The sequence below is a fragment of the Esox lucius genome, chromosome 16, assembly GCF_011004845.1.
Source record: "Esox lucius isolate fEsoLuc1 chromosome 16, fEsoLuc1.pri, whole genome shotgun sequence".
Classification (NCBI taxonomy): domain Eukaryota; kingdom Metazoa; phylum Chordata; class Actinopteri; order Esociformes; family Esocidae; genus Esox; species Esox lucius.
In genome coordinates this window covers 17,498,329-17,523,031 of record NC_047584.1, presented here as the reverse complement: position 1 = coordinate 17,523,031, position 24,703 = coordinate 17,498,329, and the positions used below count along the sequence as shown (strand labels likewise).

The window sequence follows — 24,703 nt, the reverse complement described above, 5'->3', positions numbered from 1 at the left end:
ATTGGCTTTAAATTGGAATTACTTTGTGGTGAATTTGTATGATTTATCCATTTCCATATGTCAATGACTTTCAACCCTGATTTGTGTGTGATGGAACAATGTAATAAGGCGTCCTTTTGAATGCATTTACCTGTGGTGAGGATTTGTTGTGTTGCGACAGTCTTGCTACGTCTTTGAAATGCAAGCTGTGTTACATGTATAGTGTTATACAAGAAAAAACTAGCGCAGCCAGTCAGATGTCCTCCAAAGCAACACCTGTGTCCTTGTCTTACTTTGCTTTTCTTGCTCTCTCTTTTCTCTCGATGGCCTAGGGCCTTAGCTGTTCCGCTGACATCTAATGCAAACTGTTTTCATTTCCTTTGGAACACACTGACGTCTCCCGAGATCATATTCCACCTGAGGCAATAAATCAATTCCGACGCGGGTTGACATTTCTATGCAATATTTACTGTTCAAATTGAACATGATCTTTAACATTTAAAACTAATTTCACATCAGTAATTAATCTCTAACGCCACGCCAGTCACTGCAAACCGAGCAAGCCGAGAGCTCAAGGGTAGTTATAGTGGTTGGATGCTAGGCACAGTCATGTTTGTGTTCCTGTCCTCTTCAAAACAGTAAGTGGAAGTGTTTTTAGAGCATGCTGGGAAATATGTACTCATTTGGAGGGAAAGTATGTCTGAATGCCCTTCTGTGCTTTTGTCATCGCCCATAATACTTTCCAATCCATTTCTCATCTTGTACTGGAGTGAAAGTGGCCGCATATGAAGAGACTGGTTGTGTTCCTCAGTCACTGTAATATAACTCATCGTTGATTTCCTCAGAATTAAGGGAAGAACAAAGTCATTGAGCATACTATTATTTCTATGTAGGAATGTGTGCATATCTGGCTGACAGTGACCTTCTTTAATGGCCCTTTATTAGCTCCTTGTTTTTAGCTGGCCCAAAAGACCGCAGTGTTTCACACAACATTACCTCGTAATGTTTTTGTTTTTTTACACATGGCTTCCCAAGCTCTTCCCTGAGCTCCCAGTGCTTATTCCAATGTTGTCCTCCTCACTGTTATTGCTAATGTCAATTGATCCAAAAATCTTTTTTGACTGCAAAATTGCTATCCAGCTTCAATAATTATCTATCCTAGATGTTCCATTTCCAGCATTTCTGATGACTCTTGTTGATGTATTTGTAATTTTAAGGAGTGAGACGTTATTCTGTGGTGGTTGTGTTTGTCAGAATCCCCGGATGCTGAAGCAGCCATGGACCTGGGTGCTTCGGAGGTGATTGAGTCTGAGGTACTCTATGACTGTGTGATCTGTGGTCAGAGTGGCCCTTCCACCGAGGACCGGCCCACAGGCCTAGTGGTTCTCCTCCAGGCATCCTCAGGTACTACTACATCTCCCAGGATTCTCCCCACTGTGTCACACACTGGAATGTATTGCATACACAGTCTGCCTTTGTCTCAACACTCTCCTGATTTGTTGTTCAATTACCACCACCAGCTATTGAAATGGCAATGCAGAGTCAAATGAACAGGTCGTGTCTTTCATGGATATGTGAATCAACTTCCCCTAGCACAGCCCTTGCTTATTTAAGCCAGCCAGTTATTCATTGCAGCTTAGTGCCTCCATATTGGAAATCTCATTTTAATAGGCAGGTTAGCTGTTGTTTTAATTGGCTCATTTATCATTCCGGTTGATCCCTGCTGTGTTTTCATACCGTTAAGAGGTTATTTCTACGCTGTCCTGTCAGTCGGAGGAGGTAGATTTGCTGTCAGGAAAATAAACGGCGTTTTTGATTAGCAATTAGTTGCGGCTTGAGAACGCCTGCCATCTCAAGGTCAAAAGAACATGTTATATTGTCTGTCTCCTACTATTTCATATTACGCCTATCACAAGACAACGCAAACAGTCTAAAGTGAATTATCTGTCGGATCGTGATTGGACACTCGTATTGCCCTTCTGTATATATCAGGAAGACATAGTCATATGAAGTGGGAACCCCCCCAGACTGATTACCAAGATGACGTGCAGGAGATTAGCTGTCGTTATCGACCTTGATTTATCCGTCATTATTCTGTGTTCCTGACGTGGAATGGGGGAAAACTTCTGTTTGACGGCATGCATGCGTTCTCATAGCAGTCGCTGCCCTTATTATTATTTTATGTATGTTATGCCGCCCTATAAACACATAAATGTATATGAGAACCCATTCATCTTTCTAACAAATTACTGTAAAGCTCATTGTCACTTGGCTTGCTGTGCTCTTTTCTTTTTTTTCCTCATAGTGCTGGGACACCGATGCAGGAGCGACGAAGCAAAGAAACTGCCAACCACCGACGAGGAGCACATCTACCCAGGAGACACGTGTGGGGCTGCTCACGACGTCAGACTCTCGCTCATGCAGCGCTTCTTCAAAGACGTAGGGGTCTCACTGACTCACTCTGCTGCTCCCCCTGGTTTGAATCTAGCTTGTAGAAAACTCACTGTGACTCTAAAGCCAGCACTTTTCTATGTTTTTTTTGGGTCCCTAAGCCTCTTTCATGCACAGTAAGTGGATTCTCATCATGCATGTTGGACCATTTCCTCCTGAGAAGGGTTCAGATGATTCGGCTGTGTAGTCCCAGCCTCCAGGTCCTGCCTGTCTGTCAGCAGCTCCAGTAAGGATAGAATGCGGCAGGCGTGGAAGATTAAGACCTCCTGACAGAGCTTCTGCTCCTCTCCCCTAGTCCTCTACTCGCCGAGCCAGATAGTCAGGCAGGCTAAGAAACACTGCCACTTTCGATTTTAGCTGCACTGTTATTTTGCCAATTCATTTTTCTTTCTCCAGAAAAGGGTACCACTGCCATTACTTACTGGCCATTCAAAAGGCATTCATGAGAAATGTAGTTGTATTAACCTTTTGCGTGTCTCTCTCTGTTCTTTATTGTTTTTAAACCTGAGGTCTTACAGATTGTTCTATTCTTTTGTCCCCCCCCCCGTCCCCCCCCCCCCAGAGTTCCTGTTTGCAGTCTGTGTCAATAGGCTGGGACGGAGGTGTATATGTTCAGACATGTGGACACACCCTGCACATAGACTGCCACAAGTCCTACATGGAGTCCCTTAGAGTAAGTGTCTTTAGAATAGGACATGGATGTATGGGACTTCTCTACTTCCTGTAATAATCCAACCTTGTTTTAACCCAGAATGACCAGGTGCTGCAGGGCTTCTCGGTTGATAAGGGCGAGTTCACCTGCCCGCTGTGCAGACAGTTTGCCAACAGCGTGTTGCCCTGCCGCCCGGGCCGGAGCACCGAGGCGGTCAGCTGGCACATGCCCAACAACAAGAAGACCTCTGTGTTGGTGAAGGAGGTGGCAGACCTGCAGGAGCAGCTGGGCCTTTTCCCAGTAAGCACCGCTGTAAGGCAGAAAACTCCACCCAGCCTCGCCTAAGTCTGTCCCCCTGAGCCTTCCAACTGACTGGCATGAGTGACTCCAAAATCAACTCCAATTCTCTTAGTGTTATCCCAGTTTGGCCTCTCTTTGATTTGGCAGTCTCCGGCCAAACCTTTGCGGTGGTTTGTTCGCCGTACTTTACCACATTTCCAAATGTGCCCCTGTAGGTGACCGTTGAGTTGATGTTTCCGTCTTGGACTACGTTGCTGGGTAAAACACGCTGTCTAGTCATCGTGTGACCTTTCCCCTTTCAGACGGAGTCCAACCTGAGTAAAGAGATGGAGTTGGTCATCAAGGACATCAAGAACACCACCCAGCGGAAGTACATGGACTACGGCAGGAATCCCGGTTCCCCTGACAACGACTTCCTCTTCATGTACTCTGTGGCCAGGTAAGGGGCATCAGATATTATCCGGTCATCACAGGCCCCTTTTGTGACTGTAGAAAATCAGCGCATTTCCCGGAGTCTTTACTCTGAGTCATACGGAGGCTTCTGCATGCAACTGAAATTGCCCTTTGGTCGTCTGTGATGTGAGCTGTGCTGGCCCTGGTGGTGAGCGATGGACTCTCCGACCGCAGGTTATGTTCTCCTTCTCCATTGTATTTTATTTTCCCCCGCTACGGGGAGTTCATACGGCTCCCCCAGCGCTCTCCTTCGGCGCACCACCCGCCAAATGGTACTGTCTGGCCTGTCCTCTCTTCAGGGCCCGTAAACCCAGCTTCCTGTCTGGCATTACAGTGACTGGCCACAGGAAGAGAACTGCAACCGTTGCTGAGTAATGGTCGTTTTTAAAAGAATAAATAAGCCGAGCGTTCTTCTTTCGATTTGAAGACGGCAGCTCAAAGGCTTTTGTACAACGTCTGTAGTGTACCGTCGAAGCGTATTGAATTTCATTCTTTGTACCTGCAGCGGATATAGATTACTTGGCTTTTTTGGAAAGTTGTTTGGTAGCTGTGAAGGTTTTTCTTGATTGGCTTTATTCATACCTCTGATTGTGTTGCAGTGTTCAGGCTGGAGGTGTGCTTTCTAAGTAGCATTAGCACTGTTGTCAATTGAGGCTGCAGCAGAACGATATTGACTGGTTGGATTCATTCATCCATCCTTTGGCTGAGTCCTTTATTACCTCTGACTCTATGGATTTATCGCTCTGCCTTACTTTGACGGATTTCAGAAGCTGTTTTTCTCCTGAGAGCTTATTCACAGTTGCGGTGCTCCTTATGCCGGGGCCCAAATTGTCCTTCCTTGAACAATACACGCCTCTAATTGGGGTAAAGTCAGAAGGCAGCAGATGCTGCTGTACTTGTATCATCTGAAATTGATAATGCCTTACAGGGAATGAAACCGTTATTTGTGTTCTCTTACCAGAGGTAAAGAGCTGTGGAATGCCCTTGCCCCCCCCCCCCCCTCCCCACGGCACGGCCCCCTCGCCCTGCCCCCACCCCACAGCAAGGTCCCTTCACCCTGCCCCCTCCCCACGGCCGGGCCCCCTCACCCTGTTGCCATGGATTGCCCTGTCCCTTACAGAAAGGAACCCCTGTGCCCTGAGTCTTGGTGCCCGTAGGCTTTCACAGTTTCAGTGAACGGCGCAAATTGCCTGAGGAGTGGAGAATTCCTCTGTCACACGGGCGCTCTTATCAGTCGCAGCCAGATGGAGTTCGGTGCAGCTACATTATCTACGTGAAATTGCTTTTTCTCCCAGGAAGCCCAAGGATTTGCCCCCGCCTCCCCAGCAGAAGGGAGGAAACGGCCATTGGCAGAATCATAACAACCCCTGTTCAGTTTAATTTTAGCAATGCCTATCTGCTTTTTAAAATCTATTTATTCTCTTAAGGTTTTACTTTATTTCATTATTTGGTGGCGGAAATTGAAATATTAAGGGAAATGTGTTTGGATATGCATTGGGAATGCTCAGCGGAGATTATACACGAAAACTGGCTTGAACAGCTTTCATGCTAACGGCCTTGCTTGTAGAAACACAGAGCCATTGCAGTACTGTAATTTATTGATATGGAATAGCTGGTCCAAACCTGGCATCCTGAGCGGTGCACATCTGAGTTGTCACTGGACCCAAGGTTTTATACCTGGGTGTCATAAGCCATGTTAGAATCCAGGATTTATCCTGTATGGTGGCTTTTTATGAAGTCAGTAAATGTACTTTACTTGTTGTCTGCTGATTTTGTCCTTATTAAGTAGGAAATCAACTGGTCTGCGTATGTTTCTGTGCTTATTATCTTACTGTGTATTTACATTTTTTTATACATTTTTTTGTCAAAACTGTAGCCGAACAAAAGTCGAACAGCAGGTACTACCACATGATTAGGAAGAAATGGACTTCTTATGTTTGACTATAATTTACAAATTATACAGGAGAATTGTAGCAGGAGAATAACTGAGCTGGCCGAAAGATGAGTATGTCTCGAAGAACCCCCGGGTAATATCTGGAGATCTACAGGCCTGTCTTTCCACAATTAGTGTTGAAGTGTATGAGTCAAATGTCAGACTGTCAACTGTCAGAGACTGCAAAAATAAGCCTGAATATGAAGACACAATACACAAAAACCTGGGTAAAGCTACCAGGACAATGTGCTGGAGAGATGAGTCAGAGGGGGAATTGGTTGGCTGCTGTGTCAGATGCCATGTTTGGCAAAAACAAATCCCTGTCTTTGACCAGATGAACATCATACCAACCGTAAAGCATGGAGGTGCTGGCGTTATGGTTTGGGGCTGCGTCAGTGCTTGGACAACTTGGTTTTAGACTCCATGGAAATTGTCTGGTGTTCAGGCAAGGTGCGTCACTGGCGGTCCTGACCAAAGGTGTCTGATGTGCTCTGCCTCGCTCCAGGTTAAGGGTTGGGGACCGGCGAAACTTTACTTGTCTCTTCACACTAATGTGGCGGGTTTCCCTTTCATTGTAAGTTGATGTATTTTTTGTTGTTACTGTTAACATGATGACAGTGGGAATGTTGGGGCAGACCTTTCACGTTCTTGGCTATTGAAATGGGTTGAATGACATGCAAAGCTTTTCTGTCGCATCTACAAAAATGTGATCACTTGGTCAGTTTTTACACGCCATCTGAACACATTGCAGGTGGAAGTAAAACTGTATCGTGGTGAACAATTAATATTGTGGATTTTTGTGATTTGGAATAGAATGCATATATAATTTATGCTGTTGAAATGTATACAAATGTTATGCTCTAAAATGGAAGCATCTTTTGAAAGCCAACACTTTAAAGTAATATAAGGTCTGATTGTCCAAATGCTGTGTATATTATCTATAGGTACACTCTACATCAAATCATATAGCTATAGATAAACTTCTGTTGACAGTAATTGTAATGAATAACTAATAAAGAGTATAGACAGAAAAGGTGAGCACAGGTAGGCTTAAAGGTTTTGGTAGTTGGTCAAACATGGCAACCTCCTATACTACCTATAGGTGTATATTAATCACTAATGGATCATTATACAACAACATTTGACATTACTTGAATTGCCGCCAAACTTACTAAAGGGCCAGTAAAAGTTTATGCTATCAACTCTGTCAATATCAGGACCAAAACAATTATTCATCAAAATCTATCAATTTCCAGTTGCACTGCTGATTTGGATTACTACTAGCCCAAATGTCTTTAGTTCCTACTGTTATAGCAGGTAGATAAAGGAACCCACCTCATTCTACCGTTCTTTCCTGTTTTCTCATGACACTTCAAGTCAGATGGCAGGATGCCTGGACATTTGTCTCTTTCTAGATCTTACTAGTTGAGTGTGTATGTATGTGGTGTGCTTAGTGTGCTTTGTTTTTCCTCAGGACCAACCTGGAATTGGAGCTTGTGCACCGTGGAGGGAACCTGTGTTCCGGAGGAGCCAGCGCTACAGCGAAGCGCTCCTGTCTCAGTGAGTACAATACAACACTGGATAAATGGGAATTAATCCTCATCTACTCACCGCCAGGCTGTTGTGGAAATCTGAAGGTCACCTCATCCAGATGAGCCTCAAGCATTATTTTATTATATATATTTTTTTACGTTGAGGTGTGTTGGTTTTTAGGTGGGAGACTAAGGTGAATGAGGGTATCTGGCGGTACGCCTTGTTCTAACCTGCTTGTGTAATAAAGTGTCTGACTAGAGATTGAAGCTGTTGGTCCATGGAACTGTTGAGCGATGTTTAAAGATGGTCGATTAGCAGTGGCCGGGAAGGAGGTGTCCTCTCCCAGGTGGGCCGTCGGCGACGCACTCTGCTGTCAGAGCAAATGAAGTGGACAAATGGGTCGTGCCGTTTTAGTTGATTGTGTGACAAGGGCGACGCGCTCCGAGAAGACCAGCGAAGAAGACGAGCAACGTCGATGCCTTGCGCGCTGACTCTGCCCATTGTGACAAAGCCCTCAGGCTATGGTGCTCGATTGGAGTACTACACATGGGCAATCTGAGACACTCTTAATGAAGTAGCGAGGTTTAAGGACCCTGTGGCTTTTCTCCTTTGTACTTTGACTGTCTTTTTTACCTTCAACCTTTTAATGTGTTTAACATCACATTCTCCTAGTCAGAGCTGAGCCTGTGATTAGAGAGTGGGCAGTTTTCCTGCTGTTTTAATTAGTCTTTTTAGCGACAAATTCTAGCCGTTCTCTGCACTAGCTAGATGTCTGTCATCCTTGGGTGAGGCAAAGGAGATTTCACACCAGAGGACTGCCATTTTCTGAGCTACATTAACTTGTGTAGCCGTGCTGGCGGCCAAATTTACTCAGTTGCAGTACATTAGTGTTTCCCCCTTCGTAGGGAATGGGTTATGGAGGGGAACGGGGGACACGAGCTAACTACTATAACCCAGGGGGGGTTCCGAAGCTCATCTCCCACAAGGCACTTATATCGTTTAGCTGATGAGGATGTCATGGGTTGGAGAGGGGGGCCGGCAATCCCTCGTGTTAAATCAACTGTGGAGAGTCAACCCTTCAAACGCCTCGCCTCCGGTTTCGAACGAGGCCCGTCTTCGGCAGCTGCCTTTTCAGAGATGATGGCCTTTGACGGCCAGCACGGCACCGTTACGGTGGGTGTGTAGGCTGACACGCGGCGAGGGGGGGGGTGAAAGTAATCTAGGACCACCACGGATCACGCAGGCATTACAAATCTATATGGGATGGATGACAAGTGCAGGGGTAAAGATCATGGCAAATAGCGTGAGCTTTAATGGAAAGCAGAGGCAGATCAATATCTGAAAGCGTCTCTATAGCCGCTGTCATCCACCGTGGCTGTGGGGGGGTGCAGAGCACGGGGGCCGCCGAGCTGACCGGGGAAGCACGCGGACAGGGGCTGGCTGGGGCAGGTGTCAGCCACGGGCCAGCAATTGAGGCCTGGTGGCCTGAAGGGCAGAGGTGTGGTGTTCCTGCGCAGTGTCACTCATCATACTTCATATGCTCCGGTCTCCCAGCATAACACTACCCAACAGAGGGATTTAAGCAGAGACGTGTCCTGGGGCGAAGAACTGTGTTTTTCCTGTAGAGGGCAGTGGTGCTCTATTTCTATTTAGTTTTTGGACCCCCAAGTAGAATTGAACTCAAGTCCATATTGCAGTGTTGGAATTCAGTGTTGTTCTGCATTATAGCTGTGAAACTGTCAAGTCAAGTCAAATGTAGGATGCAAGTCTGTTGATGAAAAGGTTGCCGGTAAAAACAAATGTTTTTGGTTTTCTCTGTGGGAGCTGGTGGAATATTAGGAACATGGGAGTGGTGGTTATTGTATGGTGCTCAGTTAACTATGTGGGGGAGAATTTTCAGATTACAAATAGACTAACTTTGCCTCTAATGAGCACTACCTCAGTGGGCCATTCTGTGAGGCCGTTATGAGAAGTAGGTTAATTAGGTGTGTGTGTGTGTGTGTGTGTGTGTGTGTGTGTGTGTGTGTGTGTGTGTGTGTGTGTGTGTGTGTGTGTGTGTGTGTGTGTGTGTGTGTGTGTGTGTGTGTGTGTGTGTGTGTGTGTGTGTGTGTGTGTGTGTGTGTGTGTGTGTGTGTGTGTGTGTGTGTGTGTGTGTGTGTGTGTGTGTGTGTGTTGTGTGTGTGTGTGTGTGTGTGTGTGTGTGTGTGTGTGTGTGTGTGTGTGTGTGTGTGTGTGTGCCGTTGTAGCACTCCATGTTCCATTAATTCCACTGTAAACAGGTGTGACTCCTGACCAGATGATTGCTGGGAGCGGGGCCGCGTCGTCGATCCATCTGGCCTGCTTTAACCCAGCCAAGCCAATGTGCTCCGTGCAATAAGTTCAAGTCCACTGCATTTGTCATTTTAATATGAGGGCTGGCACTCCTCGCCGGCCTAATGACACGCAGGTGGGCTCTTAACGGTGGCCCTGGAATTACTGTGCCAGTGTTCAGCTCTGCCTTTTCTTGTCTTTCAGATCAGCTCTTCCATGTGCTCGCCATGCACATGCGTCTGTACAGCATTGACTCGGCATACAACCCCTGGACCCGGTTAACCCAAGTGGCTCCCAGCAGAGAAGAGTGAGTTCCGGGCCAGGCCTACGCTCCAACATGCCGACACCCATCACCCGTAGTCACACCGAACCTATGGCCAGCCCAGTGCCCTGCGCCAGGAAACACAGTCTCCCCCAAAAAGCCAGAAGATACAGCTCACCTGTTGACCTTATACCCCTTTTCTAACCCTGGTTTTCCCTGAATAGTGTCCCCCCCCCCCGCTCCTTCCCTGTAGTTCCAGGGCTGCCCTCCCCTCACTAAACCTCAGCACCGCATCCTACTGCTCCTCTTCCAGACAAAGAGGAGCTGAAAAACCAGCAGGACCAGTGTGTGGTTGCCATAGATACCGATAATTGCCGCATCTGGCAAATTACCGGGTGCTCCGCAGCGAGCAAAACGACCCTGTCACAATCCCTGCGCCGAGGAACAACTGCACCGCGCAACACCGGGCCCCGCGCCGGCCGGGGGTCATCACTCGCCGTGTCAGAGAAAACAGAGAAATGTGACACTGCGTGGTCCCTCCCTCCTTCACGCTCTCCCCCTCCAAGCGGCTCGTTTTTATGGGTCAGGTGTGCTCTCAGACATCAATAGTTGGGCTTTTGTGGGTTCCGTTTTGAGAGCCATCAGCGCCTCACTCGTATAACACTCAGCGCGACTAAATGAGCTAACGACCTCTCCCTCCCTGTTAGCACTGGAAGACAGCTTTTACACCTGCTACTATTTAAATGTTTCCAACCCGAAAGGCGTCCTGGAGGAGCAGTTTGGTGTTAAAAATACCCTTGTTAGGGATTGGGAAGGCGCCTATGTCATTGACACCCTCAGGCGGTCAGGTTGCTCCATTTAAATAGGACAGAGAACGACGATGTTTGAGCCTGCCGTGTGACCGTGACCTACACGTGTCTGGTTTTCCCATGTTTGCCCGGTTTGGTGGATACATTATTCATTTTTTTTGCACATATCCCAGGACCTCCTTGTTTTATTAATTTGTCGTCCGGATTTGACTTAAATGACGAACGTATTTAGCTGCATGTGCTCTTCGCTGTAGGAGGCTAGCCTTTTGAATTGGCGTGAATGGAAAGCCCGTTCCTGCCTCAAAGGTTTTCTTCTGTTTGCCAGCTAGAATTAACAAGCGAGGGCCTTCCAAATGGAATGCATTATTGTGTAAGTGTGTCTCTCTTCGCTCACAGTCCCCGGAGGTCTACAGTGGAGATTGGAGACTCTCTATGGGCAGCCAGAAGAAAAGAAGCCATTTAAATGGAGATGGCAATCAACTAGGAGATGTGGCTCTGGCTGCATTATAGACGAGGGTTACAGTATATGAAGAAAATGCTTTTCTCTTTCCCACTGCAAAAAGTGGGAGACTGCTAGAGGGCAATTACATGTCTTCATTGTTTGAGGATGTTTTAAGTGCAGCATTTATTCAAGGGAGGACATCACTCCCTGCCTTGAGATTGAAAAAGAGCAGACGTCGGTTTCCAGTGTGTACATAACTATAACCTCAACATTTGTCGCTCTGACGTTGCCTAGTCAATATCTGTTGGGAAAACATTGGTGGGTTTTACCCAATTGACTCATATAGATATAGATATAGATATATATCTATATATATATCATCTATTGGTGCTGATTTGTGTTAATTAAACTTGATTAATGATGTTCTGTCTCTGCTCTGTTAGTCTTTTCTTAGTCCTGTCCTCTTTAGGGTGTCAGTCTCTGCCTGTCTATAGTCCCTAAGTTTTGCATATTGTTCAATGGCTGTGTGAGAGATGGTGAGGATTTAAGATTCCACACGAGCAGCGTGCTGAACCTGCCTGTGATGAAGTTATGACTATGGCGTTTTATTTTAAATTGGAGGTATCCGTCATGTTGCCACTGTTTCTACCAATCTTAGGGAGGACAGTTGTGTATTCTTACTGGGTGGCAAAGTTGGAGCAACGCGGCAGGATATTTTGAATTTAAAAGTGCATATCTTTTCAAAGGATTCACCCGATCCATATTCGTATTTAAACCAAACTTGAATCCGCTTCCCTTCATTTAAAAGCTTTCCAGAATGGGCTTTGTTTGTTTCTCGCTGTTTTTAGCCCAAAGCATTTCCATGTACCTCCCATTTCTGCTTTAAATGCTTGCTTTACTTGCTAAACTCCATCTTATTAAGAGTGGACTGTATGTTTTTCACCATGTGGTTAAAGCCTTTTCTCTGCGCCGGTATTGTTCAAAGGTTTTGTGTGTTGTTCCTTACAGATGTCTGGATGATGACAGGCCTGAGGTACCCATGCTGTTCAGAGACTGCCCGTCCCTGCTGATCATCTTTGTGTTGACCATGCCACAGCCGCTACGCAAAGGTGCCCAAGGGGGTTTGGGGTTAATAGCCTAGTGGCTAGAGTGTTGTGCCAGTACCCAATTCCCAACTGGTCTCTGGTTCGAATCCGGAGCTGACGAGGCCACAATCTAGTTGGTGCTTTACCCTAATTCCCCTTGTAAGTCCTTCTGGATATTAGCAGCTGGACTGCAAAATGTTGAAATGTAAAACATTTGTTGTCCAGGCTACAAAGGACGCTTTCTCAATGGCTGAGTCGAAATGCCAGACTATTATCAGTCCTAATTATGGCTGAACGTAGGGAGTGTTCGTCTATGTGCTCCTGGTCCCTCTGTCTGTTAGGAGCAGTCTGACATGGCCCTCTGTGCTCCCTTCACATGTCCTTCATCTCCAGCTGAGTGCTGCCTGTTTGATCTCCTCCAAGCTCCCAGGGGAGGGCTCCCATATTGGAGACTAAATTGCAGCAATCATAGCCCTACTTAATGGGTGCCATGCCATACAAAGCTGATAATTTCTGTAATGACTGAACTGACTGAACCCATGGACACTGAGGCGGTATGAAGATCTATACTAGCATAGAAACCGGGGGGGAAACATTGAACACTGAAATACAGGCTGTACTCAGCTCTTCTAAACCAGTGGGCAGTGCCACGCTGGACAATGCAATGCAATTTTCCATGGTGAGTATTTTAAGGAGCCATTGGTTATCTGGGGTGGGGCTGCTTGTCAGTGATTGGTTTTTCAGGGGAAAGACATTTTACTGCTCTGAGAGCTCTCCCTATTGACTGAATAACACCTAACACCGGCCTTCAGCCAGCTGGGGAAACCGGCACTCAGTGTCTTATTAGCTTTCACATGGACTTTGTATCTTTCTCAGTTCCACATTGATTAAACGAAAATAAGCACCATTACGGTACTCATTGTGGGGGGGGGGGGATTGATTTTCAACGCCACCCGATGAGAGTTTGGGTGTGACTCAGTCTTTCATCAAAGGCGGCGTCTGAAGTTGCCGGAGGTCAGGACATGCTGGAGTATTTGTCACAGAGGCGGTGTCCTCACAGCGTGCGCGTGTCCTGTGCGTCCTTCACGGCCGTTAAAGGTGGTGTTGTGTGTTTTAGTGTGCTCCCACTAAACACAATGGAGCGCACCGTGGGCCTGTCGCCACCGCTCTCCTGAGAATGGGACATAATGGAGCTCATTGTGTTTCTGTCGGTTCCTATAGACCTGTTTCAAATGGAATGGCGGTCCAGGCGTCTCCTGCTAATTACTAGTCCATTTGATTATAAACACAGGCACATTCGTCTAGGTAACAAACCTCATCCTATTGACGTGTGGTCCACTGTTCATTTTTAATTCTCTTTGAAGGCAGCCTGATTTTCTTGTCCAACAGCTCTTTCTAGGTTATTTTAATACTCGATAACTAGAAATAAACGCCTTTGTATAGAACCGCTTTAAAATAGCCATTGGTAAGATAACATACTTATCTGCAACTGGTATTCATATGTTGTTCTGCACAGTAACCGGTCATTGTAGACTCTTTGGCAACCTCTTCATTATGGTCCATTCTTTTCAAAGCAATAGAACAGTAGTGTCAGTATACATCCTTCAGCGACTGTTCGGCTGACATGTCTGTCTCTGTTTGTCTCTTTGTCCACTCTGTCTCTGTTTGTCTCACTCTGTCTCTGTCCATGCAGAACACTTTATCTGTCTGGTGAGGATGTTGTACAACCTGCAGTACACCCAGGCCCTGGCTGCTCTGTCAGCCAAGTTCAGCCCCGAGGAGAGGCAGGCCTGGAGCACGTCTGGTGCTCTCAAGAAGGTAATGGAGAAATCACCTGTCCTTTTCACTGTGCTTCTCCCCCGGACTACCGTGTTACCTCAGGGTGTCCTTTAGATGGGGCCCTGATTGGTTAAGCCAGTGGCTGCAGTGGGTCCATCTAGTTGTTATTCCTGAGACCTGTTTACAGCAGTGCAAATGAGTGTGTGAATCAAAATGCAAACAAAGATTAAGCCCTGGCCGAGTTCAGTTAAGCAGTTTAGGCTGTTTATATATCGATCATCATTATCAAGTGGAGCGTGATTACTGGAGAGGTCTGGCATTAATTGGCTATTCATCTTCAGTCTATTAAATCTGTATTAGCGAGTGGTTGGATGGAATGTAAATGGACAAACAGCGAAATGCCTCCCCTTTAGGGTGTTTCCAATCTATTATTGTGGCATGGGTGAATATCTTTCTGCACTCCATCATGAACAATGCAGCACTTGCTCACCAGCTGTCATTAAGACTGTTTGGAAATCCTCATTGTCAACGCCGGGCATATTTGGAGGGATGTCATTGTATTTAAATTGCGGTAGATAAAAAGACGCCACGTCTCAACTGAGATCCTCAGTCCAGAGGAAGCAAATCCATAGACATTAAATTCCTTCAGCTATAAATCTATGACACTGAATGCCAGGCTAGATAAGGCTGCTGTTTTATATTCTCCCAGTGGCAACTTGATAAACGTTAGCAGCTTTACTCCATATGAAATATTAGTCAAACCAGTTGAATTGTATTAGAACACACATTCCCTAATGTCTCGGTGTTTATCAGTAGTCTAATATTTTATTGCATGAAAATAATGATTGTGTCCTTGGCTTATTCTGCATCAGTTATACTGTACAGCTCCTCGGGGAGGAATCTGCATTACATCTCAAACTCTTGACAATAGACTACTTGAATATATTATTATAATTTTTTTTTTAAATCTGTGGCACGAGGCTCATAACTCATAAGAACTGCTTCCGTTCTAGAATATTGGCTGGTCTCAACGTGTCACCTTTCAACCACTGTTTGTCTTTTCTCCCAAAGAACACTTTCAACGCTGAGAAGTCCTACGAAGCTCTACTCGGCCATGTCATCGCTGAGCTGTCCAAAGAGAAGACGGTCTATGAGGTTAACACTGAAGAACCCTACATGGTAGGTCACGGAGCCATGCATGTACCTTGGCTTAAACAATTAAAATGATTGATGATCAGAAATGGCCAGCTGCTTATGATTTTCACTGTTTTTAATACGTTTTGGGGAAATGGAATAATCCGCGGATAATTAGCTCCTGATTGGCATAAAACGCCTACATTGAGCGGCCGCTGTAAAATTGCGGTTTTAAGTCTATTTTTCTTGGATCCACATGTGTAAACCCTCTAAGGTCTGGGAGTGATGGATTTTTATTTCTATTATTTAGAAAGAGCTTTTTGGATGCTTTTAAATATTCACTCTGCTTTGTACTAGCAACCACAAATAAATGGGCAGTTGGTCCCAAGTAAAAGGATGACATGCTGTAACTGTATTTGTAGCAGCACCAGCCATGTCTGTTCAAACCAAATCTAGGATCTTCTGAAAATGTCCTATGGAATTGTTTCCAACTGTACAGCACTGGCAGTTGTCCAGTTTAATGATTTAGGTGCGTCCGCTCACCTGTATTGGAAGCAGACTCGGTAGAACCCTGCATCTTCCTGCAGCACATGGTGGGGCAGCAGGGACAATTGCCACACTAAATTATAACTGTAGGGACTGTGCACACGCCAGCCTAGCTTGGTTAATGTCAGCTGATGGTGAGATGTGTGGCTGATAGAAACATTCAGAGGGGCAGCATGCTGAACATGTGTTTCACAGATAGTATGTTGGTTTTGCTTTTAAGCTGATGGCAGGCTGTGCTAATTTCTAGTAGTTGATTTCCTGAGATGGAGCATTGCACAACTGCATTTCAGAATGGTTTGGTGAGCTACTTTTCTTCGGGTCTTCTTCACAAGCACACTTCAGTACTTCACTCGGTACATGGGGAGTGAATGACTGGATTGATTTTTCTGAGCAATTATATTTCCTGCTGTTACAGTGGGGGGAACAAGTATTTGTAGGTAGGTTTTCCTACTTACAAAGCATGTAGAGGTCTGGTTTTTATCATAGGTACACTTCAACTGTGAGAGACGGAATCTAAAACAAAAATCCAGAAAATCTAATTGTATGATTTTTTAATAATTTATGTTCATTTTATTGCATGACATAATTATTTGATCACCTACCAACCAGTAAGAATTCCGTCTCTCACAGACATTTAGTTTTTCTTTAAGAAGCCCTCCTGTTCTCCACTCATTACCTCTAACTGCATCTGTTTGAACTCGTTACCTGTATAAAAAACACCTGTCCACACACTCAATCAAACAGACTCCAACCTCTCCACAATGGTCAAGACCATTGAGCTGTGTAAGGACATCAGGGATAAAATTGTAGACCTGCAAAAGGCTGGGATGGGCTACAGGACAATTATTAGAAAAATGGAAGAACTACATCAGCCCAGAACTACACGGCAGGACCTGGTCAATGACCTGAAGAGAGCTGGGACCACAGTCTCAAAGAAAACCATTAGTAACACACTACGCTGTCATGGATTAAAATCCTGCAGCGCACGCAAGGTCCCCCTGCTAAAGCCATCGCATGTCCAGGCCCATCTGAAGTTTGCCAATGACCATCTGGATGATCCAGTGGAGGAATGGGAGAAGGTCATATGGTCTGATGATACAAGAACACCATCCCAACCGTGAAGCATAGAGATGGAAACATAATTCTTTATTGGATGCTTTTCTGAAAGGGGACAGGACGACTGCACCGTAATGAGGGGAGGATGGATGGGGCCATGTATCACGAGATCTTGGCCAACAACCTCCTTCCCTCAGTAAGACCATTGAAGATGGGTCATGGCTGTGTCTTCCAGCATGACAACGACCCGAAACAAACAGCCAGGGCAACTAAGGAGTGGCTCTGTAAGAAGCATCTCAAGGTCCTGGAGTGGCCTGGCCAGTCTCCAGACCTGAACCCAATAGAAAATCTTTGGAGGGAGCTGAAAGTCTGTATTACCCAGCGACAGCCCTGTAACCTGAAGGATGTGGAGAAGGTCTGTATGGAGCAGTGGGCCGAAATCCCTGCTGCAGTGTGTGCAAACCTGGTCAAGAACTACAGGAAACTTATGATCTCTGAAATTGCAAATAAAGGTTTTTGTACCAAATATTAAGTTCTGCTTTTCTGATGTATCAAATCCTTATGTCATGCAATAAAATGCAAATGAATTACTTAAAAATCATACAATGTGATTTTCAGGATTTTTGTTTTAGATTCCGTCACTCACAGTTGAGGAGAACCTATGATAAAAAAATTACAGACTTCTACATGCTTTGTAAGTGGGAAAACCTGCAAAATCGGCAGTGTATCAAATACTTGTTCTCCCCACTGAATGTACAGACATTGTACATCCAAGAAAGGTTTAGCAACCCTTGCCAGGCTATATGAACAACATGAATGAATATATTAGTTTGACTGGTAAGGTATTTGCCATTTAGTAATCTAACCTACTTTATCAGACAGACCAGTATTTGGAGGAAGGTTAAAACGAATGGCTTTTGCAAAGGTTCATGTGTGGCCTGTTGATCAACCATTTGTATTTTCAAGACAATGCTGCCAAACTCCTAACACATTGTTGGCTCCATCTCTCATGTTAATCCCCCAGTTTCCTCCTCTTTTCTGTTCGATGATAAATTGGCCATTACCTTGAACAACAATGGTTTGATATCTGTGCTCTCTGAAGAGATGTATATCACCCTATTATCAGCCAGCTGTTGAGAGGTTATTGATGAGGCATTGCTCCTGTGCTTCCTTCCCCAGCTGAGCTCCAGTGTGTGGTCCCCACAGTCCATAGAGTACAGCCTGCAGCAGTTCTGTCTGCCCTACCTCCGCCTTTCCTGTCTCCTTCTGCACCACCTCTATGGGGACAACCTGTCTGGCTGCTCGGTATCGTTAACTTTTCCACGTCCTTCCGTTTGTCTCTGTGTGTTTGGCAGCCTTTCTTATTTTTTGTTTGTTCCTCTTCAGGAGGAGGATGAGTTCTCAAGCCTGGCCACCTGTGTAGGGCTCCTGGCCCCGGCCCCTCAACCATCCAACCCCATGCATAGTGCCGCATGTCTGGACTGGATGGTCAACGCATTCGACCTGATGACCCAGTGGTGCTCGGAGGTCACAGGGCTTTCTGACACTCAGGCAGAGCAGTCAATGGTAGGTTTGAGGCTAAGCCCTTCCAGTCGTTGTGCTCTAGTATAGGATCTCCAAAGCACCAATGGTGGGTGGTGGTGTTTTTTTAATTTTATTTTTATTGCATTGATATCATATGTTTGCCGTTGCATTTGTTTTGCGAGTGCTGGTATTCGGCCCTCTGCAACCTGCCTTCGTCATTCAGCACTGACCTTTGCTGCCCTACATCATACACGGAAAACATCCATTACTCTGTCGTTTTGGATTGTTTCCATGTAGCTGTAAGTGTGGCTGTTATTTATTGTCATACCCAGGGAGTTCTGAAAATGTGGCCTGTAGGGAATCTTGAGAATTCATTTAAGCCTTCTGTAGTAGCCTGAAAACTGAGAGACTTTAATTTTCTATATTCCTGAATCCTTTTCAGCAGCAAGTGGGGCGACCTAATGCCGAAACTGAAATGAGTGTATCTCAGAGTTATTCAACCCTCTGTTCTGGCGTCCTTAGCCATTCCTATTTCAGAGCTATTTACTGTAAACTTGTCAGCTAATCATCAAGCCCTTGATTATGTGCCTCTCAAGGGTAACCACAAAATTGTGAAATGTCTTTGGGTCCCTGTGGAGAGGATTGAAGAGCTATGATATACAGTAACCTCAGTGTTTGTTGGGTGATGCCTGAGGAGCTGGTATGTAGAGTAACCTCAGTGTTTGTTAGGGGAGGGATATACTGTATCCTCTGTTTGTTTGGGGGCCCCTGAGGAGCAGGAGACAAGTGTTGTCATATTTTCTCAAATGTCTAAAGGCTGCTGAGTTAGCTGATTAAAGAGTCTATTGATGGATTCTTTAATAAAGCAGTCGAGAACGTGGTTGAAATTTAAGAGACTTCAGACCATGATCCTGAGTGATTGGATTGGCTCTCTTAAATGATAGACAGCTGAAGGGTGGGACTACCACTGACACAGCTCACTAGTGAGCTAAATAGATCCCCGGCTTAGCCCAATGTGATAAAAGATGTCAGAGGATTTGTTTGTTGGACATGGTTGGATATTTTTGGTGTCAAATAATTTTTCTGATAAATTGCATTGGTTACTCCTTATTGATGAAGTAATAGTCATATCAATGTCAACCTGTTTTTTTTGTCTGTGTAGACTTTGCTTGTCCAGGATCCACAGTGGGCGTCTCCCCACCTTCTCTGTTTACCTGACAACTACAACATCATCTTCCAGTACTACCACAGGAAAGCCTGCACTGCCTGCAAAAAGGTGCCAAAGGACCCAGCGCTCTGCCTCGTCTGTGGGGCCTTCGTCTGCCTCAAAGGGCTGTGCTGCAAGCAGCAGGGGATTTGTGAATGTGTTTTGGTGAGTGGCCCTGGCTTTCTGGAAGGTTATATTGCAATTTGCATTCATCTCCAAATGTATTGGCCCCTTTCAGAAAAATGAGCAGTGTTTAAAGTTTCCTGATTTGGAATGTATTGTACTTCGTTAATGTTTCAAGGCCGTTACACTATAAAACATTTTTGGTTAATTAACCGTTTCTTCTTGGGCTTTGATTTGTGCTTTGCGTCATTGTCTTTCTATAAGATGCATTTGCAGTCAAGATTTAGTCTCCTGGCAGAGGCACCCAGGTTTTGGGCAAAAATGTCCTGGTACTTGGAGTTTATAATGCTGTTGGGAGGAGGGCTCCATGACCATTGGATGTTGCAGTAGATATGACAACGTTTTCTGTACATTCATCCTTTCAATGCCAAAATCACTGGTGTGGGTGTGTGGCCAAAGAGAGACATTTTAGCAAATCATATTTTTTTTACATTTGCTGGTGCTTCTGAATAGAGGCTATAACATTTTCATTAAATTTTTTGGCATCTCCTCAGATATGCTGTTGGCATGGAGGTGGCGTCCTATTGTATATTTGTGGCTTTGGTGACCATAAAATGCAACTAATTTAAGTAACTTTAGAGTTTGGTCTCTCTTTTCCTATGTTAATAGAAAACAAATGGATTTTACATGGGTTAGCTCATTTTCATACCCTGTTAGGCAGGAAGGCATGATGAAAGGCCAGAACTCAGTTCTTTTGGAATGAGATGTGCTTAAAAGAATTTAGTTATTTCATATTTACATATCTATTTTATTTTTACAAATGTTTCATGAATATTGCTTGGGCAATTTTTTTTTATTTTAAGAGAATATCCTGTCCATATATTTTAGTATTTTGCATTAAATATATTCTATTTCATGTATATTTTATACATCCGTTTTCACTCATTTATCGAGGGCTCTATACGTAGGAGATTTGGCTGACCCATAGCACTTAATTGTTGGCTATTTATTCATATTTCTACTCTACAAATAAAATGCACTTGATTGTGTGTTGCTGCTGTTTTGTGTGCTGATCAGTCTGATTTGGTGTGCATTGTCTGTCTGTAGCACTCTCAACACTGCGGCGCAGCGACAGGCATATTCCTTCTGATCAATGCCTCTGTCATCATCATCATCCGTGGGCATCGCTTCTGCCTGTGGGGCTCTGTTTACCTGGATGCCCATGGAGAGGAGGACCGCGATCTACGGTACTTACACATACAAAACATTTGCATTGCACTTCCAGGTTCTCCTAGGTAGGTTGCTGTGGGAGGGTTTTAATCGCATTTTCCCTGTTCTGCAGTCGTGGCAAGCCCCTGTTTCTGTGTGAGGAGAGGTATAAAGTGCTGGAGCAACAGTGGGTGTTGCACACCTTCGATCACATCAACAAGCGCTGGGGTCCTCACTACAACGGACTGTGAGGTCACCTCGAGCCACACCTGGTTGGAAATGGCTCTTTGGCTTAAGTGTCTGCCTCTGTAAAAACGTATAGGAATCATGTGATCTAAACGAACACGAAGAGGGTTTTATTGCCACAGCTTTGGGTTTATGTGGAGTTTGGTGTACAATCATGCGTAAAGACTAACAGTGTGTGTGTGTTTTATTTAAGTGATTTACTGTGTGGATTTCAACAGGAAGAAACAGAATTTGATATGCTTAAAGTTAAAGCACAACTTTGCCCAGGAAACCGATTATTTTGGAAGAGGTTTTGTAGACAAATATTGTTTATTCATCTCAAAATACTCATTGTATATTTGTACAATGATTGGCTAAATTAATGAGTTTGAACTGCTGAATATTTCAAAGATATATATATATATATGAAGACAATTCTGCCCCTCTAAGGTTACTGATAATCATCTTTGACACCCTGTGTGATTTGATCTATATCCCTAATTTTTTAGTCTTTGTACTGCTGACATTTATTTTTTAGCTCCTCATCAGTGTAGCGATGTTATTGCAAATTCTCAGTGAGTTTGTTGGGACGTTATGGTAGGCGACACAAGTCCACACATCAACACAGAGTTTATTGCCGTCAAACAAAGGCTCTTTTAGGGTCTAGTTGCAATTCATCCTCAGGTATTTGTTTTTGCTGTAGTTTAAAATATAATGTTTTTAATTTTTAAATAAATGCTGCTGCTCATTGTTTAAATAAGTAATTTAACCTTTTGTAAAGATGTTTTTGTTTTTCTAAGAAGTTAAGGCTTTACATTTATGGTAGGTGACTGGCAACAGGTTGTTGATTCCAGCTGACTGCGAGGTTGAAGGAGACACTGCCATCATCTCTATTAGTCTCTGCAGTCCTGCCTTTCACTAAGCCCCTGGCTCGGGTCCCTGAGGAACTGTCCACTCACCAGTCTGGCCACAGCAGAGTACAAAGGAAAGACTTGTGAAATATCCCTGTCTACTGATATTGGCGTACTTACTTCCCATCCCCCATTGCCTCCAAGGCTCAGAATGTCAAGGTCAACAAGTTATTGTACTGATGATGTTCTGTAAGCGATTTGGAGTAGTTTCAAGATTTCTGCAGCTTCTGATGTTTTTTGTACTTTGGCAGTAGTCATTGATTGTACTCTGGCCTCATGATTTTCACATTTTCTCTTAGTTGTTCTGTATAGTTATTGGAAATCGATTGGGACATGTTAATGGGCACGTAATGCAAGACTTCATTTATGAACAACTGAAGGTAAACAAGTATTGGGAAATTATTGAAAATACCATTTTGTCTCTTCAAAATGTTATTTTTCTGAATCATTAAGATCTTATTTAGTTGGTTTTGAAATGTGTAATAGCTTTAAACTTAACAAACGGATGTCCTGCACCTAATCCACACTTGTGTTGCAATATATTATTTTATATACTGTCAAATAACCAATCCGTTCATTTGTATGCTTTTGGTTGCCAAAAGCCATAAATACAAGATATTTATAAGGAAGACTGTTTCCTCTTTGCCTATATTTTTACCAAGTTGAAATCAGTAATTCTTTGGGCCCATGGACGCATTCCAACGTTATAGACATCAGACTTCAAAACTGACAATTTATAATGTGCATGATGCTGTTTTAGTCACACTTGAGTTTAGTGTCTTACATTCTTTCTTTCAATTCCCATTTCATCAACCGGAAGAGTAGATACTTATCCAGTTGTGCCTAAAAGATTAGTGTTACATTTTAGTGGAAGCACTGCACATCCATATCCCTCGGTGATTGGATTTTTTATTGTTATTTCTGGTCCACATCATGCTTAAAGGAGGAATATTTTAGGACTAAAGAACACTTGAAATATTTTTTCATAAATCCATGCATGCTGCTTATAGGTTTATTCTTGAGTTTCCCTTCCCTATATATTTTTTTTTGTTGTTTTTTTGCTGTCTCCTCTTTGTATGTGACCGCAACAGAATATCCAATGAGTGATGGGGTGTATATTCTAATTGAAAGCTCTGTGTGTTCTCCTGTATGAATGAAAATATGGAAGAATACAGTACATTACTGTAGGTGCTGATTCAGACTTTCTGAGTTGGGTCAGAAAGTGTGACTTAGACATTTATTGCAAAATGTAACATATGTGAATAAAATATAAACACACTGACTTGTTAATCTTTATTGTCTACTATGCTCATGTCATTGCCTTTTGTATTGTATTCCATTCAGTGCAGCTAATTACCACAATTGGTGTTCTCCAATGCCCCTTGAGGTTCTTGTGGTTACTGTGGCCTTTAATTGTGATTATTCAGGATCTCAAGTCGAAATTGAGGTTAGCGCCATGGTAACCCTTAACTGTAGGCCTCCTACTCTTAACACAGTCTACCGTGCAGTCCAGGAGGAAGACGACAAGCTAGAATGGAAAAGACTGATAAATTGATACATACTCAGCTGAGAGTTCTGCGTTCAGCTTGGGTCCTATGGGAAAAGCGCACCCCACTGCTTCCTCATATGTGGAGAATTTACTTTTATGTAAGACATGCATTGTTTTGAAATTACATAGGCCAATGAGAAGTCAAAAATGCACTCAAATCGATGAACGTATGTCATTGATCAATTGCCACTAGACTGTTGGTCTTAAGGCATTGTCGCAGAAATGGAACAGGTCATGGATGGATCATTTGCTCATTGATTGCTTAGATTGAACATATGACCCAGATATAATGTTCAATTTAAAATGTATTTGGAAAGAATATTGTACAGATACTTTTCCAGTAACGAATATGATGTACAACTCCGTTGTCTGTGGAAAAAGTGAAAAACATTTTTGTTAGATTTCTAGGATTCTATGTACTTGTTGTTTTTTTTTTAGTAACACCAAAGCTACTTTTGATTGACAATTAAAGAGGAAAAAGAATATGATTCTCAATGCATCGTTGCATAGCAACCGGGGCATGACATATGTGAACTAGCTGCAGCAGTAACAAATTTGTGCACTGGAGTAAAATTGGGTTGACTTGCAAAGACAAAAGGCCCCTCCAACGTAATGACCGATACCGCACAAAGGCACTATGGCATCTTTAATTAGTGAAATGGGGTCCGTGATCAGACATGCAGAAGACGGACGTTAATAGCTAGGCCAAGGCCTTATGAGTTGGGAGATGGAAGGATTCTCACACGCACCGATCACACGAGTCTTAAAACTTCCGGAACAGGTGTCGTCCCTTAATGTACTGGTTCCGTTCTTTGGTAAGACCTTATTTTAACAACTGATAAGTTCGTAAAATCTTACTTTTTATGCTCTATTGCAGTCATTAGAGATAACCCTACACAGAGTGCATCAGCATAGTGCAATTTAGAGTAGGCTATATTACTTCCTCTGGATTGCTTATCAAGTTCCTGTAAATTATTAAATCCTTGACCAGTGGATGTGACTGTGCTTAGTCAGAAAACCGAAAAAGCTAAGGGATATGTCGCTATGGAAGGTAAGATACAGAGAAAACGTCTTCTTTGGATGATATGTCTACACTGCACGACTACATTATGCTAAAAGTATGGTCAAAGTATGGTTACAAACTTGGGAATGTCATTCGTCGTCTGCGCATTTCTGAGGTGGGGAATCTGAAATGAACGAGTCGAGATTGTGATGTCGCAAATTAAACGTA

The 24,703-nt window shown here is 44.0% G+C and overlaps 2 protein-coding genes across 7 annotated transcripts in view; both read left to right on the top strand.

Annotated features, from left to right (window-relative positions):
- ubr3 (ubiquitin protein ligase E3 component n-recognin 3) overlaps positions 1-23,205 on the top strand; it is a 40,848-nt gene extending 17,643 nt beyond the window's left edge. For 2 of the 4 annotated variants that reach the window (XM_020054839.3, XM_010890929.4), the window contains 15 exons: positions 1,234-1,383; positions 2,285-2,418; positions 2,993-3,103; positions 3,182-3,394; positions 3,685-3,821; positions 7,243-7,328; positions 9,816-9,918; positions 12,133-12,233; positions 13,903-14,027; positions 15,060-15,167; positions 17,904-18,029; positions 18,111-18,290; positions 19,411-19,620; positions 20,686-20,825; positions 20,921-23,205. In XM_020054839.3, coding sequence (XP_019910398.2) covers positions 1,234-1,383; positions 2,285-2,418; positions 2,993-3,103; positions 3,182-3,394; positions 3,685-3,821; positions 7,243-7,328; positions 9,816-9,918; positions 12,133-12,233; positions 13,903-14,027; positions 15,060-15,167; positions 17,904-18,029; positions 18,111-18,290; positions 19,411-19,620; positions 20,686-20,825; positions 20,921-21,038 — 2,042 coding nt within the window. In that variant the 3' untranslated portion in view covers positions 21,039-23,205. The remainder of the gene's footprint in view (positions 1-1,233; positions 1,384-2,284; positions 2,419-2,992; positions 3,104-3,181; positions 3,395-3,684; positions 3,822-7,242; positions 7,329-9,815; positions 9,919-12,132; positions 12,234-13,902; positions 14,028-15,059; positions 15,168-17,903; positions 18,030-18,110; positions 18,291-19,410; positions 19,621-20,685; positions 20,826-20,920) is intronic. The other 2 variants (XM_010890930.4, XM_020054840.2) reach the window with 1 other exon arrangement.
- Positions 23,206-24,040: 835 nt separating this feature from the next.
- Positions 24,041-24,703, top strand: part of myo3b (myosin IIIB) — a 69,098-nt gene continuing 68,435 nt past the window's right edge. For 2 of the 3 annotated variants that reach the window (XM_020054522.2, XM_020054520.2), the window contains exon 1: positions 24,041-24,287. In XM_020054522.2, the coding sequence (XP_019910081.2) occupies positions 24,188-24,287 (100 nt within the window). In that variant the 5' untranslated portion in view covers positions 24,041-24,187. Of the gene's footprint in view, positions 24,288-24,398; positions 24,524-24,703 lie in introns of those variants that run through there. The other variant, XM_034286983.1, reaches the window with a different exon arrangement.